Source organism: Eleutherodactylus coqui, chromosome 7, assembly GCF_035609145.1.
Source record: "Eleutherodactylus coqui strain aEleCoq1 chromosome 7, aEleCoq1.hap1, whole genome shotgun sequence".
Taxonomy (NCBI): Eukaryota; Metazoa; Chordata; class Amphibia; order Anura; family Eleutherodactylidae; genus Eleutherodactylus; species Eleutherodactylus coqui.
The window spans coordinates 84,895,937-84,918,174 of record NC_089843.1 but is presented as its reverse complement, the minus strand read 5'-3'; the positions used below and the strand labels follow the sequence as shown (position 1 = coordinate 84,918,174).

The window sequence follows — 22,238 nt, the reverse complement described above, 5'->3', positions numbered from 1 at the left end:
TCCCGCGCCGAAACGGGTTTTTTTTTTTTTCAACCCCCCCCCCGTTCGGCGCGAGACAACCCCGATGCAGGGAGGTAAAGAAAGCTCACCGGAGCGCTTACCTGAATCCCCGCGCTCCGGTGACTTCTCTACTCACCGCTGAAGATGGCCTCTTCCTCCGTGGACCGCAGCTCTTCTGTGCGGTCCACTGCCGATTCCAGCCTCCTGATTGGCTGGAATCGGCACGTGACGGGGCGGAGCTACACGGAGCTACACGGAGCCCCATAGAAGACTGCAGAAGACCCGGACTGCGCAAGCGCGGCTAATTTGGCCATCGGAGGGCGAAAATTAGTCGGCACCATGGAGACGAGGACGCCAGCAACGGAACAGGTAAGTATAAAACTTTTTATAACTTCTGCATGGCTCATAATTAATGCACAATGTACATTACAAAGTGCATTATTATGGCCATGCAGAAGTGTACAGACCCACTTGCTGCCTCGGGACAACCCCTTTAAGTATTTAAATAGTGTATGAGCAACTCATAAGTTCAATTTTATTTGGTGATGTTAGAAGTAACCATAGGGCCCTATAGTAAAAATTGAAATGGAGCCCAATCCATTATGATCACTATCAGCAGTAAGTTGAATCTTAAGTAGTTTCTGGGCTTTCCTTCACCCAGAACAGAACTCATTACACAGCCCTACCCCTGTATCTAAATATCTGGGCCAAAACAGATTGCGGTATGTTGGTGCCCCTTCATAGACATGCCCCTTCAGACCCCTTCCTCTAGCTATGCCCACCAATTTCTCTCTTATCTCTGAGACTCCTTTAACAGTAGAGTATCCAGGCCCCCCTTCAGCTCAACAATAGACACTATGTAACTACCCTGATGGTTTGTAATGCCATAGCCTTATATAAAGGATTGTAAGGTACATTACAAGAAAGCAGCATATTTTGCCATGTTTGCAATATGACACTAAAATTCTATTAATTTTGATGCAGATTTTACACAAATATGTTGTAGAAAAGCTGCCGACTTCAGTCTTTGCAGTGCAAGCATGTTGGAGGCAGTGACCTGTCCCCTCGTGATTAAATTATTGAAAACAGGGCTGAAACAGATATCAAACAGAGACGGGCAGGAGGATGCAAAGTGAAAATTGTAAATTAAATAGTGGAAAGAACAGAGCCTTGAAGCATGACAGATGCTGGCCTGGAGATTCATAGCATGCTGTATGGCTCAGAGTTCTAGAAAGACTGGGCAAAACAATGCATTTCCAGGTCAACAAAGACTACACTATCCTACCAAAAGTAATTGAAGACCTGAGCAAGAATTAAAAGTAGTATTACTGACATATGTTATACTTAGTGAGGTCTCCTTTGGCCCTAATGAAATGGGATACTCTCTGTGGCATACTTTCTACTAACTTCTGATATACTTCAGCTGGTATTTCCCTCCATTCATCCTGCAAACCTCTGACAAGTTGTCTCAAGAAAGATACATTAATACGTCTAAGATGAGTGTCCGTATTAGGCAATTGAGTAATGGAAGAATGTTCTATGGAGTGATGAATCATGCTACTCTCATCTTCAAATCAGATGGACATACCTGAGTATGGAAGATGTCTGGGCAATGCCTTTTGCTGAGTGTCTTGAGCCAACAGTTAAGTGCAGCGGAGGTTCTGTTATGATCTGGGGATGTTTTGCGTGGCACTGTCTTGATCACTTGGTTGAATTGTCGTTCTAGACAATAATCTGCTGCTGACAATGTGGTAATACTCTGGGAATGGTCAGCAATACTTCCTATAAGACAATGTACCTTGCCACAAATCCAACCCTGTTTTACATTAATTGAGGTATGGATGTTCCACGGTTGGACCGGCTGCACAGAGTCCCAACCTGAACCCTAATGAACATCTTTGGTATGAACTGAAACATTAGGGCAGAAAATATGAACAGCGTCCATCTTCTTTGAGAGAACTCACCAGCTGTTTGCAGTATGAATTGAAGGAAATACCAGCTGAAATGTATCAGACGTTAGTGGACAGTATACCATGGAAAGTATCCGATGTCATTTGGGCCAAAGGAGCCCAACTAAGTATTAGTATATGTAAATAAATATTACTTTAGACTCTTGCTCGTCCAATCACATTTGGCAGGATCGTGCATCCGTATGATCAATTCATAAGTTCAATTCATTCATGGCATGACAAAATTAAAATGGGTGCTTGATACATTATGGACTCAACAATAGACACCATACAACTATCCTGATGGTAACACTCTTGTTTTTAACACCATAGCCTTATATAAAGGATTATACGGTACATTACCAGAAAGCAGCATCGTTTGGAACATTTGCAATATCATGCTCTACAAAAGACATTAAAATGCAATTTGCTTCCCTCTCCAGCATAAAAGTATTAATTTTGGATAGCAATGATGCAAAACACTTTCAATTTACATATCAATAGGCAGGATAACAAATCACACCCTTTAGAATCACTCATGAAGATTGTTACCTTGTACACAAAAATCATCAAAATTCTCTTCAAAGCTGATAATCAAAGATACCATAAAACAAACCCACCTGTGTTCATACTGGAAAAACTGATTTACGAGAATACAGCGCAATAGATCTTACCTGCGCAAAGCAAAAGTGTATTATCCTAGTTTTATGATGAGCACTACATGATGAAACACATAGGAAGCGAAAATAGAGCAAGACTGAAGCCGCTGTGCGGGCCATCCCAGCGTCTACTGGAGCAGATTACCCGTTTGTAGGGTCAAATGTCCACCGCAGGCGTTTCACCAACTTATTAGTGCATTGGATTGATAAGGATCGAGAAAGGGAGCTCTATACATGGAACATGTACCTCTGCATAACAATGCAGACTTAGGGCTTCTTCACACGACCAAATTTGCGCCTGCTTTTGCACACATTAAATATATGCATGCAATGCACAGAAAACAGAACCCATTGAAGTCAATGGATTCATTCTCATGAGCGTGTTTTGCGTGCGTGGAATAAAATAGAACCTGCTCTTGTGCAGAAAAAGTCTCCATAGACGTCTATTGGAGGTGCGCAAATATGGAAAGGGATGCATGAAACACTTCACAAAACCACAGGGGAAAAAAACACACCTGGACCTCATTCGGCTAAATATCCTTTTAATCCATGGAATGGGTTTGTGTCATGTGAACTGGCCCTGCGTGTGCAAAAAGTACAGTACTCTGCGCAGATGCTTGCGCAAATCAACCCCATCAACCTGAGGCAAGCGTTTTTAAGCATACGTTCGTGTGAAGCCGCCCTTATTTCCCTTTTACACGGGCTGATAAATTGTTCAGATTCCCACATCCAGCATGCATGGACTGAATAATGAACAATATTCGTTCTCTTATTGTCTGTGGTTCAGGTTGTACATGTATAAAGACTAATTGATGTTTGTCCCATGTAAACAGGCAGTCATCTATCTATGAATGACTGCCTATTTACTGTGAATTGAGGCGAGCGGGCCAGAACGTTCCCATTCCATGTAAAAGGGCCCTTATTTGTCATGCAACAATGGGAGCCAAATACTGTAATGTACTGATCTGTAACCAGTAGATTTCTTGGACTGGCTGGTTATTCCTTTTTAAATTACAGGAGCGGAAAAATTCCTTAAGAATCAGTAGAGTTATGGTTCGCGGCCGCACCTCTCCTCCTGTCATGGCAGACACTGTGCGTCAGCCTCCTATCAGCCTCTCTCTACTGCCTGAAGGGCATGTGCACTCAGACACCTGCAGTCATAAAGGGGCATTGTGCATCCTGTATTTTGGTTTACCCCAATCCTGGAGCACCTCTGAAAATATCACACTTCCCCCCTAAGCTTTAGGTCTCCTTATTCAGCTAAAGGTGATTCTAATGTTCCGATTTCCTGGTTACTTATTCTGGCTTTCCCCTGACTTGTTTGCATTCTCCACTCCTGACCTCGCCTTGTAGACCATTTTCCCATGTGTTGCCTGTACCGATTCCTGGCCTGCTTGCACCATGCTGAACCTACTCTGTGTGCCATGACCTCTGGGCTGTTCCAGATTTTGAAGTTAATCCTGCCTGCCTCAATCCCAGACTCCTCTGACTGTTCCTCTGTTCACAAACTCAGGTACCGCACCTTGGCATGTAGTTGTATCAACAGCCATATAACTGGTACCATTTCTAGTGTAATGACCAGGGATGCCAGAATGAAGCCCAGATTCTGACTGGTGGGGTGAAAGGGTGAAGCCCTGGGCTCTTCAGGTGTCGCCTCTAGATTTGGCCCAAAGTCAAACCAGTATGTAGCAAAACTGGTCCACATCCACTGTTTCTGACAAGTACAAGTGCATAGGACCTATATGTATATGGGACCATGGTGTAAAATCCAAACATCATACTCCTACATAGGCCTAGTGCCCACTTTTATGCTTAGTTGGCAGTTTCAAAACTGAAAAATGAGACAGAGCATCACAGACTATGGCATAGCAGTAGTAAGAGGGGGTTACATATTATGGCGGCATCTGAGGCTGATTTACTATTTTGAAGGAATCTATTACTGGCTTATTTTTTGAAGGTATCTGTGGCCGGCTTACATATTGGGGCATCTGTGGCTGACATACTACTGTGTTTTTGAAAAATCTGTAATTGTATACCATAATGGGATCCTTTGTGGCATACCATTTGGGGGGCATTTGTGGTTAGTGCATGCTTTTATGGGGCATCTACACTGAATGCCTACTTTATTAGAGAGACTTATCTAGTAGTGTGATGGACATCCTTTGGCCTTCAGAACCACAGCGATTCAATGTGGCATGAAATCGTTCTGCAGAAATGCTGCCCATGCAGACAGGAAGCTTCTCGTAGTTGCTGAAAATTAGATGGAGGTACTGACATGTTCTGAACAGCTAATAGGAAGGGTTGATTGATTCATGCTACTAGTGCCAAATTCTGACCCTCCCATCAGTGTCGTGCAACAGAAATCTGGATTCCCCTGACCAGGCGATGTTTTCCCGCTGCTCAGTGATCAAATCTTTGTGCTTTTTTGCCAACTGGCCTTTCCTTCTCTTAGGCAGCAATGGTACTCAAACTGGTGTCTCTACTAAGGCGGGCATACAGCTCTACCGAGGCCATCATTGACAGTAGTGTTTGCTTTTGTGACAGGCACAGAGGTTGGCACACTAAGATCCTAATTTCTTTGCATTCAGGAACATTATGACCACATTGCAATCTTCCAGAATGCTTTGCTCTTTTCACTTTACACAGGTAGGCTTTCATCAATGGTTGGTAGATCAGATGGCTCGGGCTCTATTAAAGGAAACCTGTCACATCCCACAGCACTATAAACTATGTTATGGTACTGTTAGGGGACGTGACAGGTATTTTTTATACTCACCCACTCCGTGGTTCCAACGGTGTCCCCTTCAAAAGCCGGAGCCCAACATGAAAATCTGACTTTTTGGAGAGTTCTGTATGCGTGCTTTCCCATAGAGCTTCCAGTATATGAGAACACGCATAGGACTCTAAAAAAGTCGGATTTTCGTGCTGTGTGTCAACTTCAGAAGGGAACATCGCTGGATCGCGGGAGCTGGTGAGTATAAAAAATACCCTTCACGTCCCTTAACAGTACCATAACTTACTTTAGAGTGCTGTGGGGATGTGATAGGTCCCCTTTAAAAATGTTGCTTGCTTAGCAAAAACTCTGGCCACACCTGCCATACAAGACCTTATATCAACCCCTGTGGGTACTGAAATGGATGCTATTAGTGGTTGTCATCCAACAATGTTAACTGTGGAAGAGACTAAGGAACAGCTGAATAAGTTTAATTGTGAAGTAAGTTTAATCAAAAAATAGAAATCCCATCTCTTTAGTGATAAATAGAATGAGACTTATGCCTAAAAGAATGTGACAGAAGATCCTAAAATAAAATTAGAGCACTGACAGAAAGCTAATCAGCTTCCTAAAACATATTTTTATGAATCTTCACTCTTCATCCTTGATTTTCAGTCTTTGTTTAACAGTGTGAATGGCAAATGACATCCCAGCAGAGAATAGCTGTGCAGATGTTTCAGGCTTCCGTTTTGCAAAGCATGATAATTGAGATCTATAAAGCACCATTAGACGATGCATTGTGTCTAATTAACATGAGCTGCTGCCTTTTAGCTGGGGTGTCGTTATCTGTCCACCTTTATGTCGCCAGCTGCTATTGGATTCTAGAGAGACTATAAAGCCGAATCACCATGTTTCATTAGATCTTATAGAAGAAGGTTCAACTTGTGGCATGTTTAGCCAGTATTGGGCAGAGGGAACCAAAAAACATATTGAAGCTGATAGCTGAACTTGGGCCTGCCCCTTAATCTCCTATTATTGCATTTCACCCCTACTTATGTTGTTACTGTGACCCATGGACCCCTCATACACTGAGTCCTGGTTGTAGGATATGATGCCAGTGATGGAGAGGCTTTACAGCAGTTCAGTTGAACAAACAATACTTTACTGAATGTACGATAAATAATAATATGGCAATTATATACAACAGTATTATATGGATACAATGCAAACAGTTTACTAACATTTGATTAATGCTATAATTTGATTTGAGCTTAGCATTGCATTTCCATCACAGTAAGCAATGAGACTCCTTATGACCTGCATGTCTGAGGGATGTAGACATTGGGCAGCACACACGGAGCAACTTGCAAAATTCTTAGGGGTTTATTGAAGACTCCAGATAACGATAAAGCAGGCAATGTTTCAGGCCCTTTATACAGCCATGCAGAGGAACCGGCTCCTTCTGCAACCATCGGCCCCGGCTCTTCTACTGCTTGATGAAGAGCCACCAGCCCAAACTTTTGCCTGTTTTATCTGTATACACCTGGAGTCTGCAATAAACCCCTTAGAATTTTGCAAATTCCTCCAAGTATCTACACTTCTACAGTTCTTCAAGTCCGAAAAAAAATGGAACCCCTGAATTCTACACCTCATCTTTTCAGTCCATATTTGCGTATTCTCCCAGCATGTTAAAGTGGGAGAATTTGCTGTCCAAGCCGAATACGATCCACTGCAAATGCATCAATAGTGTTTGATATTGCATTTCACCAAATTGATTTTAATAAGTAATACAAAAACAGACTTGGAACACCTCAGTGGTTAATAGTAATGTGTCACCTGAGACCTTAATAGTTTTACAGGATGCAAAAAGCAAAGTTCAGAAGTGGTCGGTTGAAAATATTACTTCTGCGCAATTGTGGTTGGCTCTAGTATGGACGCACAGTTTATCTGGACAATCAATGTAATACTCTATGGCCAATAGATATGCTGTTTGTCTGGGAACTATATGACACTATGTGGAAACCAAATAGTGTATTTAACTGGACTCTGTGGCAATATCTGTTCATTGTAAGACGTATTGATGTATTGATATGCTGGATGCACAATTTATCTATCCATTGTATTGCAGGATCACATAGTTATCAGTGGCTAGGTGAAGCAGGACCCCGCTGTTTAGCAAATATGAAATTAAATACAAGCTGTTTAAGTACTTTGACTTCTTCAGAATACTTACTGTATGTGCACAGCAATGCTACAGCCCACCCGCTGTGCAGGAACTTATAAAAGACCCTCATTCAGAGGTGTAACTAGAAGCTCTAGGGCCCTAATGCAGATTCTGTAACAGGGCCCCTTACCTACTATGTGCTATTTAGAATACTGGTGTCTTCGTATGTGATGGAGGGGCAACTGCTCCCCCCTATAGCTATGCCCCTACCCTCATTCATTTGGCTAGGGCTATATTGCAATCCCATGTACAGAGGGCATTGCTATGCACAGAAATACAATACTGACGCTGAATGCTTAAAGGGGTTGCACAGGAATAGAAAAACATGTCTGCTTTCCTCCGAAGACAGTACCACACCTTTACATAGGTTGTATCTGGTATTGAAGCTCAGCCCAATTTACTGGGAGACCTGAAATACCATGCACAACCTATGGACAGGTGGGGCAGGAGAAATGCTATCTCATGGTCACTGGGGGTCCTAGAGGTCATTACTGTCATGGCGTAATGTTATGTCAGAACATTACGCCATGAGTATACAGTGTCCCAATAGGGGCAATAACAAGTCTACAACAGAGACCCTTTATCACTGTTGGGAACCACTAATAAATAAAATTTAACTTTTAATAAATAATTAATTAAAATAATGCGCAGCCTGAATATGGTTCAAAAAATTTTTTTCTATGCAATTGAGAACCGGGGTAGTGTTGTATTCGCACAATCAGTCATAGATTAATAGTTCTTGGACTAGTATAGCAAACGTTCAGGATAGTCCAAGATCTGACAGGTGATACGTATATCGCAGCTTATACACTGTGATCACCAATATGTGAGCTTTATTGGATATAGCTCAATTATCCTCAGGCATGGCTCTTGATGCATTGAACCATGTCTGTTGAGATCCAATAGAGCTCACTTACGTCAATTGTAATTTATTAAGTCTAGAGCCAATGGTTATAAATGACTCATATAGAGCTCTATAGAGAGTGGGAGTGCATGTATTAGAGAGCACTCCATTCACAGTCAACTGTAGTGTTATCAGTCATACATTTGTAGCTCTTGGACTAATATGGCATATATTCACACCAGTCCAAGATCTGACAGATAATAGGTATATGACAGCTTATATGCTGTGATCACCAATTTCTGAGTCTCCGTTGGATATAGCTCAGATAACCACAGACATTGTCATTGATGCAATAGACAATATCTGTTGAGATCCATTAGTACTCACTTATATCACTTATAGTTCTCTAAATCTAGAGCCAGTGACTATGCCTAACTCATATAGAGCTCTGTAGAAAGTGGGGGTGCATATATTGAAAAGCACTCCATTCACAGTGAGCTGTTGTGCTAATGTGCGTTACCCTATCTGGTTGTACAGGATAATATCACTAAGCATAGTAGCTATGTTGTGATTAATGCCTTCCAGATTTGTAAGAGAGCTATATTTTCTGCCCGTGATTTCTAGGCAAAAAAAAGCTCTTCTTAGTAAAAGAAAAGGATAATAGGAGGAATGGGATGTTTTTTGTTTTTTAAAAATTATCCCATATTCCTCATTCATTAAAGGAGATGCTGTCTAAAGTTTCAAAGTCATCTCCTTTTGCCTGCCACCAACGCGTTTCCGCAATAAGATATAAGCTATTGCTTCATCAGGGTGGTTGTTAGAGGAGGACAAGCATGCAGCCTCTCGGCTGTAAAGATCTGAGCATAGATGGTATGTGGCCCGTTCTCACGGGTATATAAGGCCAAAGCCACGCCCACCCTAACAGGGGGAGCGTCCCCTGCAGCCAATGAACGGCAGGCAGCACACACACACCTCCTGAGAAGTATCGCGTTGTTACGGCGGTCCGCGCATGCGCACTCGCCGCCAAGGCCCGTTTGCCAACCATTGCCAACCAGCGGAGAGCGCCGCCGGCTGACACGGAGGGCGCGACGGTGCCATGGTAACGGAGCGCACGGGACAGCAGGAGAGGGGGCCGGACGCCGTTCTGGAGACTTATATTCCCCACAGGGCTGATGTTTAAACGATTTAGTGTTCTCATTTATTTGTGATGTATACTTACAATTAAAGCTTAAACCAAGCAGTGTGTGACTCGCAATGTAGGTGTTCAGAGCATAATTAGCTCACAGTACTCTTGATGAGATTTAATGGCACCGATTCTGCTTGATGCAGCAGGGATAGGGACATACTGTAGAGAGTTCATGGATACGTTTGGTGTAACATTAATGCAGGTATAAGTACATGGGTATACTTTATAACTCATGTCTTCTACGTTTGTATTTCCCACGACTGCATGTACTCTCTTCTTTATCTATTCCTTATAGATTCCCTGTTGCTACATATATGTCTTGAGGCTTGTTTTAGGTATATAAGGAGACATATGAGGCATTAAGGCATTCTGATGCAATGATTGGTGATGTAATACTCTCTGGTTGTGTAATGGACAAATGCAAAGGTCTAGAATGTCATCACATATTTCATATTTCATCACATATTTTATTTCATATTACAGCAGTTTTTCATAATCCCTTTGTGTCCCCTATTTTGGGGTTTATTATTGTTCCATCCCTTTCATTGTATCGATGGAACATTCAGATATGGGATCATAGTATTGATCAATATTGATCACATGGTGTTCATATAGTTTTAAGTAGATAAAACATATGATTGTTGTACATGTTAGTCCCTTCTTCAAATATGGGACCATATTATTGATCAGCATTGATCGTGTGATGTTTGAATAGCTTAGATAAATGAAACATATGATTGTTGTTCATTTAGTCCCTTTGGACTACATGACTCCAGACGATATATCCACTGGGTCTCCTTTTGAAGCAGTCTCCGGTCCCGATTGCCTCTTCTGCCATTTTCCCTGATGATCTCTATTCCCTGAAATTTTACCACATTGGGATCGTTGTTGTGACATTCCCTGATGTGGGTGGCCAGACTTGTATGCTCCCCTCGATCTATGTTGCCGACGTGTCCCAAGACACGTCGTCGCAGTTGTTGAATTGTTTTCCCAACATAGTCGAGGGGGCAGGGACAGGTCGCCTTGTACACGACACCTGTGGATCGGCAATTGATAAATTCCCTGATTCTGTACTCACGGCCTGTAGATGAGCTGGTGAATATTGTACCACGCTTCATAAACTTACAAGCCTTACAGCCCGAACAGGGATAAGAACCTTTGGGTAAATCAGAATTGAGCCATGTAGTTGTGGATGTAGAAGGGGTTAGATGACTGTGGACTAAACGGTCTCCCAGATTTCGTCCCCTTCTATAGGTAATGAGGGGTTTTTTGGGTAAGTACTCAGAGATGTCTCCATCACGATGGAGAATGTGCCAATATTTCGATAATATACCTCTTACTTCCCTCGAACAGTCATCATAAGTGCCTACAACTCTGATCTTCTCGTCACCACTTTGTCGGTCCCTTTGGGCCAAAAGATTGTTTCTGTTGATGTTCTTTACATGGTCCATGGCTCCTACTACCACTTCTCGGGGATAACCCCTGTTGAGGAATCGATTAGACATTTCATTAGATTTTATCAGAAAGTCACTATCAGAGGAGCAGTTTCTCCGTACCCTAATTTGTTGTCCCTTTGGGATTCCACGTTTAAGTGGAACTGGGTGGTGACTTTGTCTGTGGTTATCTGAGCTATATCCAACGGAGACTCAGAAATTGGTGATCACAGCATATAAGCTGTCATATACCTATTATCTGTCAGATCTTGGACTGGTGTGAATATATGCCATATTAGTCCAAGAGCTACAAATGTATGACTGATAACACTACAGTTGACTGTGAATGGAGTGCTCTCTAATACATGCACTCCCACTCTCTATAGAGCTCTATATGAGTCATTTATAACCATTGGCTCTAGACTTAATAAATTACAATTGACGTAAGTGAGCTCTATTGGATCTCAACAGACATGGTTCAATGCATCAAGAGCCATGCCTGAGGATAATTGAGCTATATCCAATAAAGCTCACATATTGGTGATCACAGTGTATAAGCTGCGATATACGTATCACCTGTCAGATCTTGGACTATCCTGAACGTTTGCTATACTAGTCCAAGAACTATTAATCTATGACTGATTGTGCGAATACAACACTACCCCGGTTCTCAATTGCATAGAAAAAAATTTTTTGAACCATATTCAGGCTGCGCATTATTTTAATTAATTATTTATTAAAAGTTAAATTTTATTTATTAGTGGTTCCCAACAGTGATAAAGTTTGTTCCAGTGGGAACTTTTCTGCCTCAGTGATAAATACAACAGAGACCCCTTCTAAATGAGGATATTGGTTTATGGAATAAGAGTGAAGCTTTAGAGTATGGAATATATACCTGGTATATCATTTTTAATGCTGTACTTCTGCTGTTTTCTCTTTCAGCTGATATCATTTCTACAGTTGAGTTTAATCACACTGGAGAGCTGCTGGCAACTGGGGACAAGGGGGGTCGTGTTGTAATATTTCAACGAGAACCAGAGGTATGTGCAGGGTATATTAACTTACATATTAAAGAGTAAGGGGTAATATTAAACACGATACAAGGTCATTCTGCATTAATACAACATGGATTCCCCATGTATTAGGTAAAGCAAATAATAGCTGTGAAGAGCATCTCTTGCTCTGGAGGACCCAACATGTCCATCCAGTACATGCAGTGCATGTTGTAATGATTTACTTGCCCTGCGGGGGTGCTGCTAGAAATGGATCACCCCAAAATCTGTAGACCAAATAGTTATATCAAAGAGAGGCACTAGCAAACTTTCACCCTGTTAGCCACAGAACACACTTTCAACCCACCCTTTCCAACCACACACACACATTATCCCCTCCCCACAGCATACAGTCTACTAACTTCCAGCTAACATACTTTGCACTATCCGACAAAAAGTAATTGGAAATGTAAGTAAGAATTAAAAGTAGTATTTATTTACACATGTTAATACTTAGTGGGGCTCCTTCGGCTCTAATGACATCAGATACTCTTCGTGCTAGTATCTCACTTCAGCTAGTGTTTGCCTCTATTCATTCTGCAAACGTCTGGCAATTTCTCTCAAAGAAGATAGGCGGTCTATATTTCCTAACCCAACGTTGGAAGTACTGGATACTCCCAGGATATTGTCGGCTGCACATTATTATCTAGAACGTCAAGGTACATCTCTGTATTGATGGTTCTTACCACTACAACCACGTAGAATATGCTTAGACCATAACGTAACCTCCACTGTACTTACCTGTTAGCACAAGACAATCAGGCAAAAGGCATTCCCCAGGCATCCTCCACACCCAGGTATGTCCGTCTGATTTGAAGATGGAGTAGTGTGGTTTATCACTCCATAGAGCATTCTTCTGTTGCTCAACTGTCCAACGACGATGCTTCTTGCACCATTGTAGACCGGCCATTGCATCTTCTTTGAGAGAACTTGCTAGACGTTTGCAGAATGAACTGAGTAAAATACCAGCTGACATGTATCAGACGTTAGTAGACAGTATACCATGGCGAGGATCCAATGTCATCAGGGCTGAAGGAGCCCCACTAAGTATTAAGATATGGAAATAAATACTACTTTTGATTCTTGCTCAGGTGTCCAATTACTTTTGGTAGGATAGTGTATTATAGTAGCCCTGGGCACCCACAGGCACTGCATATGTTCAGCCCACCATCCCAGCCAGCAAACTTTATAGAAAAATGCCACTTTGCTTGCAAGTATGGCACACGCTGCACCTCTGCATGTGAGTGAGGTGAGAGTGCTGCTGCTTCTGCCAGCTTAATCAAGATGTGCTGTGCTGGCCTCTACCCCGGCCAATTGAACATGGTCACATCCCCTGCGACAGTAGGGTGGCCCAAAAACTCAACTTCCAACTACAAAGCAAGACACCCTCTAATTATGTTCCTTTTAACAAGCCTTTAGTTCCTTATGTCAATGACTAGGTTAGGCTCAAAGATCACAAATTTTCAGACTTTTTACTAATGACGAAGAAGATAAACAAGTGTTGCTTTAAGTCGTGGAAGCAAATCGCAAGGCTGTTCCTACACAGATTACCAAGGGGTCTACTGTCTAGTCCTTAAGCACTGACTGACAAGTATTTGTGTTGTAATTTTGACTATTTTCATATATTTGGAGGTATTTTTGGATGAACAGCACAAATGTATAGATTGTCAGGACAAATGCCATTATCAATACTTAATGTTGTCAAGCATGGTGGTTGTTTTGCAAAGGCAAATTGTTAATATTAATGCTGTAGCTTGTGTAATTGGAAATCTTGCGCGTGGCGCCATTTCTCATAATATACATCAATTCTGACCACCATCTTACAGTTAGAATTTAAAGCTAAAACTTTACCCTAACATTACTATTAGCAGATGTTACAAATTGGGAAGGTGTCTTGCTGTATAGCTGTCACTTCATTTTTTGCCATATCTCTATGGGCCACCCTACTGTGACAGCAATCTTTATGCATCTGAGGGAAGGATGTCATTTTAGCAACTTCTGCTGTACAGCCCAATAAAATGCTACATTAATTATTATTCTCCCTGTTGTTAAATGGATTTCCCTACACATAAGAGTCACTTAGAAATCCTTCATACCACATGGAGGCTACACTTAAATACAAATTGCTGTTTTGTTTTTTTTACTTTTTACCACTCTGTGTCCCCATGGGATTCACTTACTTGCAGCACTGTTTCTGCAATATGTAGTCATGCTACCTCTGACATGCTCACGCTTTCCCACAATCCCCATGAGCAACACTCCATGTGCCAATGTCACAGACTCGCTTGATTCCCTGAGTGTTCCTTCACTCCTCCGTGTGCCATCAGTGCAGTTCCAACCACAAAATAAACATCACAGGGTAACATCCACATATCAGTCTTGCATAAGCACAGTTGCAGGGAAGATAGAAAGAGAAAGATAGAGAATTGCATATATGTGACCACCAAGATCAAGTGTCGCTACTGGGCACTTCCACTGACAATGTGTTAGTAAACGAAGCAGGGACATGGGCAATAGCTTGAGAACGGTGCATTTTTTGAAATTGAGAGAAATGACAAACAACAATATGTCATGAGGAATTAACTACATTTATGTTACTGGGAATACACTTTTAAAGGAGTATTCCCATCTCAGAAATCTAATTTCAATGTCTTCGAAATCTCAAAACAATGCACTCACCCGTGAGATGTTTATTTCCAAAATGCTCCGTTCTCCAGATGTTGCAAATATTGATTCCTCTGGGTCTTCACTGTTTGTTGCCAGGGAAAGTGACCACCTCTTCTCTGGAAAGAAATAGCAGAGGAGGCTAGCGGTTTGCGATTCTTTCAGGTATATCTGGTGGGATCTCAGGAGGGCATGCACACTAACTTTCAGCCCGGCCACCAGCTACTCCTATGCTCTATTTCTTTCCATAGAAGAGGTGGTCTGTTTACCTGGCAATAAGCAATAAAGAACCAGAGGGCATAGGAATCAATAGCTACAATATCTGGAGAACGGAGCATTTTGGAAATCTAATGGGTAAAGGCATTGTTTTGCCATTTTGAACACACTGAAATAGGATTCCCGAGATGGGAATAGTCCTTTAAGGGTTTATAGTGTGCAGAGCACCTAGAAAACTTACATTTGGGTGTTCAGTGTGAGAGAATTCATAACCCTGGTATGGTAAGGCTAATTTCACACATTGGGTAAACTTCTTGCTGTGAATCTGCACTTAAATTCCGCACCAAAATCCACAATGAAATCTGGATAAGATTCTGTTGCAGGTTTAGCAGCGCATTTCATTCACAGTGAAATCTCTGTAACATTTAGAGCCTAATGTGGATTTGAAAGCCTTCAACATGATTGAATCCACAGAGGATTTTTTTTGCAGTGCGTGAATGATGTATATTAAAACGCCATTCACTAATACTGTACTGCAATTACTGGAGGACTTTAGGTGCAGATTCTGCAATTGAAATTCCACAACTAATATGGAATGTAAGAAAAGGCCCAAGTAGGTCAATATTATTAATGTAGTTTCACTTTAACCACTCTACTCTTAAACATTCCGCATTCTCACATTGCCCATTGCCTGATATTGTGGTGTGGGGCAGGGGCGTAACTATAGAGGATGCAGGGGATGCGGTTGCACCCGGGCCCAGGAGCCTTAGGGGGCCAATAAGGCCTCTCTTCTCCATATAGGAAGCCCAGTACTATGAATAAAGCATTATAGTTGGGGGCCCCGTTCCAGGTTTTGCATTGGGGCCCAGGAGCTTCAAGTTATGCCTCTGGTGTGGGGGTAATATGCAGATGGATACTGAAAAGATATAATCTGCACAAATAACACATTATTTACAACCGATTAATTTACATGATTGATTTTCTCGATAGCAACTATAGTCGAGATTTAAAAATCGCCGCATGTCCTAGTGTTTTGGGTGATATCACCCATTATTTTCTATGTGAGCAAAAATAAATCACATCTCACAAGCATGTAGATGCAATTTGCATTTGAGTGTGCTGTGATTTTTTTTTACCTATTGAAACAACTTGCAATACAATGCGATTCTTTGCAAAATGCATCACAATTGCAGGGAAAATCTCATGTTAATAAGTGCGGTATAAGTCCAAGTTTCACTGCCTGTGTAAATATGACCTCGGGCTCTGCTCATAGTTCCGTTCTTCTATTCTATTATTGAATGATAGATAATTGAAAATAAAATGGCCACTGGATCAGTCAAAATCATGGCGGCACCTGACAAAACTCATTTACTATACAGGGGTTCTGTCATTTTTTTCCAGCACTTATAACGGAACGCCTGGACAGAACAAGCAGAAAACTCAGGGTGAACAAGATATACACAGGGTGGACAAAAACACCGTACGAAATGCATGGGATTTTAATCATTAGCACTGAGCTGCCCTTTGACCCCTGCTTGGCTGAAAGATTTTCCACCAAATTTGTATTTACTTCACCTCTTGCCCTGCTCTGGGTGGTTTTGGGAGACAGCTGGTAGCAGCAGCTGAGTGTCTCAAACCCCTGACCAATGAAACCTTGTTGCTTGGGCAGATGTTCACCTCTGTCTGGCAGAATCTGTGTCATATTACCTCCCCTTAAGTTACACGGGATTATAAATCATATTTTACTAAGACATGTAGAGACTGATTTTAAGGCATGCATTTTGTATGGTGTTTCCATACTTTTGTCCACCCCCTTTATATCCTGCCTTGATAAAAGAGCAGTTGAAACTTTGCTGCAGTTTCTAGAATTCTGGAAAGATGAAGAAAAAAAAGAATTGGCCAGATTGAAGTAATAATCTATGGAGGGACCGATTGTATTTCATCGTGTACAAGATGAATCCTAGATTGTAAACTACGCCTCTACTGAATTGTTCTTTTATCTCATCTGCAGTGTAAGAATGAACCCTGCAGTCAGGGCGAATACAATGTCTACAGCACGTTCCAGAGCCACGAGCCCGAATTTGATTATTTGAAAAGCTTGGAAATAGAGGAAAAAATTAACAAGATTAAATGGCTCCCCCAGCAGAACGCAGCCCACTCCCTTCTGTCAACAAATGGTAGGATCACAGATCATCTGCCTCCATGTGCTGCTACAGGAGGGGAAATGTTTGTGAGGATGTTAACAAGTGCTGCTCTGTCTTCCTCAAAGGCCTGCGAAAATTCACGGAACTGTTACATGGATGCACGCAATGGCGCACATTTATTAGTAATCGTCATTATTGATTAATCTCACTTTCCACCTGCAATTAGCAGCTGCATTTTTGCATATAAAATTTTTCACTTTCTTTACCTCTTTTTGACCTATCTTTTGACTGACTTTTGATGACCTATCCTCATAATAGGTCATCAAAAGTTGGTTAGCTGATCAGGACCCCCGACCAATCAGCTGATTGTGCACCTGCTGACAGCCCCGCAATGACTCAGGGGTCAAAGCAGTGGAAGTCTCTGCTCCGCCCCCCGTGTAGTGTCCAGTGCTTGTACCTACAGGCACAGCTTACATTGATTTTAATGTGATCTGCTCTTGCAGTTACAAGTGCCGGCCACTACACAGAGGTCAGAGCAGAGACTTCCGCTCTGACCCCTGTGTAATTGCGGTGCTGTCAGCAGGTGCACAATCAGCACCAGAAAATCCCTTTAAATACACAAAAATAATTTACAATTACAAAATTATGTTTTGTGAATGTGTTTAAATGAACCTCTTCACTCCGAGATGTTTTGTGTCACTGCCTTCAAAGAACCATAACTTTTTTAACTTTCCATCAACTTAGCTGTGTGAGGGTTGTTTTTTTATTGGCACCATTTAAAGGGAACATGTCATGAGTAGAGATGAGCGAATATACTCGTTTCGAGTAATTACTCGATCGAGCACCGCGATTTTCGAGTACTTCTGTACTTGGGTGAAAAGATTCGGGGGGCGCCGGGGGGAGGCGTGGCGGAGCGGGGGGTAGCAGCGGGGAACAGGGGGGAGCCCTCTCTCTCTCCCTTTCCCCCCCACTCCCCGCTGCAACCCCCCACTCACCCCCGGCTCCCCCCGAATCTTTTCGCCCGAGTACGGAAGTACTCAAAAATCGCGTCGCTCAGGTGAAAAAGGGGCGTGGCCGAGTAGGTTCGCTCATCTCTAGTCATGAGCTTTATGCTATTCTCACCGAGGGCATCAGAGTAGTGACAGATATGCTGATTTCTGATGTTTGTCTCTTAGTAATGCGCAGTGGCAATTAAGAAACTACAGCTTTTCCTGAAGCTCTTGGAAAGAGAGGAGTCCGAATTTATTCATGAAGTGCTACTAGCCCACCCATCCTCTGTGATTGGCCATTATAATAGCTAGAAATCTGCCAATCACAGAGGGTGGGTGGGGCTCACAACACCTCATGAATAAGTTAGACATCTCTTGCTAGTTGCTGCAGGAACAAGCTGTAAGTTCTTAAAACCCCCTGCACAAAACCCCATAAATGACAGACTGCTGAAATCAGCATGCCTATTACTAGTTTACTAGTATCACTGAAACAGTTTCCCTTTATTGTGCCATATTATGTATTAAATATCTCTTTAAAGAGTTTTTAAGTGGGGTAAAATGGAAAAAAAATCAACAGTACCATCATTCTTTGGGTTTAATTTTTACAGCATTCACAATGCAGTAGAAAATACTTGTTTACTTTATTCTGTGGATCAGTACAATTATGGAGATACCAAATTTATACAGTTTTTTAAATTTTCTATTACTTTTAAGAAAGAAAAGATATTTAATTCTTTTATTGCTTTCTTTCGCCATTTCTGAGACTCATAACTTTTTTATTTTTCTATCTATGGAGTTCTATGAGGGCTGTTTTTTTTGCAAGGTTTGCTGTAGCTTTGATCGATATAATTATGCGGTACTTATGATTTTTGTTTTTTAATTTTTTTTTTGTGGCAGGCTGTCCAAAAAAATGCAGTTCTGGGATCATGTATTGTTTTGCTTTTGAAGTTCACCAAACGTGATAAATAATTCAGTGTTTTAATATTTCAGACTTTTATGATTGCTGCGATACCAATTGTGCTTATGTTTTCATCATTTTATTTTTTTCATGCGAACTTGGAAAAGGGTTTTTCTTACTTTTATTTTCTTTAAGGACTGATTTACATGAGCGTATATCCGCCGGCGTTTTCTTCTATCTGAGCAGTCCCCCACTTACCTCACCAGCTCTTTGCCTCTCTCCTCCTCTCCTCCCCTCTGGCTGTTTGCAATTGGAGTGGGTGGCATGTGGGCGGAGCTAAGCTACCGCCCCCTCCCCGCCCCTTGTCCAGCCAGCAATGAGAGTGGGCGGGACAGAGCAAATGCTGGAGTAGAGGAAAGAGGCAGAGAGCTGGTGAGGGGGAGGGAAGGGGGAAACTGCTCAGATAGAAGCGTATATCGGCCGGCCGTGAAAAAAATGAATAAATGAGTGGATGGATGTATATGGTTTGATGGGTGGATCGATGGATAGTTGGGTGAATGAGTGGATGCATGTGTGAATAAATGTATATGTAGGTGGATATATACATTTGGATATATTTGTGGATGTATACATATGTGGGTGGATGAATGGATAGATACATGCTTGGGATGGATGGATGGATAGATCATTGGGTTGATGGCTGGATACATGGGAGAGTGGTAGAAATTGATAGATGGATGAATGGATACATGAGTGGATGAAATTATATAAGTGGAGGTACCATGGCTATTGAATGTTATCCATTTTATTACAGCAGTAAATTAAAATATGTCTATTTTTGATTAATCTATTCTCCATGTTCTCTGCTATTTACAATATAACCATGCTGTATGGATGGACATTATAGTAAGAATGATATTATTGCATTGCAGATAAAACCATCAAGCTATGGAAAATTAGTGAGCGTGATAAGAGGCCAGAGGGGTATAACCTCAAAGATGAAGAAGGGAAGTTGAAAGACCTTTCCACCGTGACCTCCTTACAGGTGAGATAAGCTGTATATATCATTTCTGTATACATATATACATATTAGCTGTATATATCATTTCAGGTATAAAATACAACCTTCAAGTGCACAGAGCTGAGGATCACCATATACGCTTGCTTCCATTGCCTCACACAGTGTTTCACTGCCCCGTTAGTCCCAATTGGTCCATCCTCCTTCGAGAGCCCATTAGTGCTATCACCCACAGTGCCTTCCATTAGTGTCACCAGCCACATTGCTTAAAATTCAGTGCTTCTATACTTCAATTCTCCAAGGGACTGCATGACCTGTCAACTTATGTTCTCTACATTGGAAAAATGCAAATGTCTTTTGACAATCACATTTTCCTTTACCATTGAAACACAGACAAAAATGTCATGCAGGGTGCGCAGAAAGGCATATGGTCCATGGCTCACAGGATGTGCACCCCTGTTGTAGAGTAAATGGAACCAGATAGTTGTGAATTCTCAACAGCAGGTAGATGAAGAGATGTATAAAAAACTAGTTTTGCCTTTTATTACAAAAATGTCCTCCTAACATGGAATAATTAGAGTAAAACATGGGTCTAGCGTTCGAATGTCTGTGTTATATACTGCATTATGCAGCATGTGTTAAACTTTTTATTGTATGTCCTTTCATTTTCAGGTGCCTGTTCTTAAGCCCATGGATTTAATGGTAGAAGTTTCCCCAAGGAGAATATTTTCTAATGGACACACGTATCATGTCAACTCCATCTCTGTCAACAGTGACTGTGAGACGTACATGTCAGCCGATGATCTCAGGATTAACCTCTGGCACTTGGCAATCACAGACCGCAGCTTCAGTATCCTTTTATGCAGTAAAGTCCTAGGCTTATATTGGTCTTATAATAGGTGTCCCTGGATGTCCACGGATAAAGGGTTCTATCTATAGTACAGGTCGGAAGGGCGCTTCAAATAGTTCAGTAGAACTTTACATGTCTACGAATGGTTAGCAATGGATTTTTTACTCTAGACCAAAACAATATCCATTGTACTTACTCAACTTAGGAGATCATTATGGACCAAGCAGAGCTGGATTTTACGATAGTTGGTCATTTGTAGACTGCACAGAGGTTCAGATGCCCTACATAGGCATGGAGTTAAAGGAGGGTTCTGTGACTACGGTATTAATGACCCATCTTCAGGATAGGGCATCAATATCAGGAGCTATTGTGCGCCGGCCTAGCGTAGCTCTATACGTCATGTAGTGGCCAAGAATGGTACTGCTCACTGAAAAGGGGTAATTTGAGTTATTTCTATTCACTGAGATATTATGACAAACTATAAACTGTGATGTTTCACAAATTCACATCCTTCAGGTTTTGAGGATACTGCGTGCGTAATTGTTCTTTTCTCCAACTGTTGAGTAGATCCCACCCCGGAAATTTCTATAGGACCCAGAGCTCATTTGCCGCATTCTCCCACCGCTTTAGAGACTTTATTTCAGCATTTTCTATAGGTCCCGGAGTTATTTGCCGCCTTCTCCCACTGCTGAGGAAACCTCATTCCAGAATTTGCAGCCCCAGCGGTTTCAGCAATGCTTGAGGGATTTTTCTTATCATCCGCGGTTTTGTGTGATATTATTTAGAATGTTCTGTCCTCAGTCTCTACAGATGTAGAACAAAGGCTTCTATGCATTGACATCTTTGTCTATAAGGGCAGTCTATAGGTTCAGTATCTTCACTCATTACTAAATAAAGGATGCACGTGTTCAACGGAGGAGCTGAATGCTTTATGAGTCTTCAGATATCCAGATTCCATTATTTCGTGTCGGTTGAAGCAGAGTCATAGTTCCTGGAGAGCTGATTATTTTCCATACACTCTTGGGTATATTGTGAAGTCTCGGTGATAGCATCGCTTTCAATTATACAGCCGTGCTGCCACAAGGAAGAATCTTACCCACAATATTCATTTATTTTCGGGCTTGGTATTTCCAGGAGCGTGGTATTTTTTTTTAATAATGGCTGTTTGCTTCTCTTTCGGGCTCCTCAGGGTTTAGATTAATTAGGAAATCAAGAAAAGCCTCTCATTTTAATCAGCATAATGTTCTATTCCAGTCTGGCTTCTTTCATCAGTAAATCCTCTCAAGTCACATGGCGTTCAGTGTTCTGTATAGAAATCTGCCAAGAAGATTAGAATTTCAGCAGATTCAATGTAAAATAACTCATCTATTACCGAGAAAAATGCTTTCTTAATTTCTAG

The 22,238-nt window shown here is 41.7% G+C and overlaps 1 protein-coding gene across 3 annotated transcripts in view; it reads left to right on the top strand.

Annotated features, from left to right (window-relative positions):
* The window catches only part of PPP2R2C (protein phosphatase 2 regulatory subunit Bgamma), a 158,104-nt gene that overhangs the window by 86,582 nt on the left and 49,284 nt on the right, over positions 1-22,238 (top strand). For all 3 annotated transcript variants that reach the window (XM_066573311.1, XM_066573309.1, XM_066573312.1), the window contains 4 exons: positions 11,951-12,048; positions 16,952-17,117; positions 19,904-20,016; positions 20,662-20,839. In XM_066573311.1, the coding sequence (XP_066429408.1) occupies positions 11,951-12,048; positions 16,952-17,117; positions 19,904-20,016; positions 20,662-20,839 (555 nt within the window). The remainder of the gene's footprint in view (positions 1-11,950; positions 12,049-16,951; positions 17,118-19,903; positions 20,017-20,661; positions 20,840-22,238) is intronic.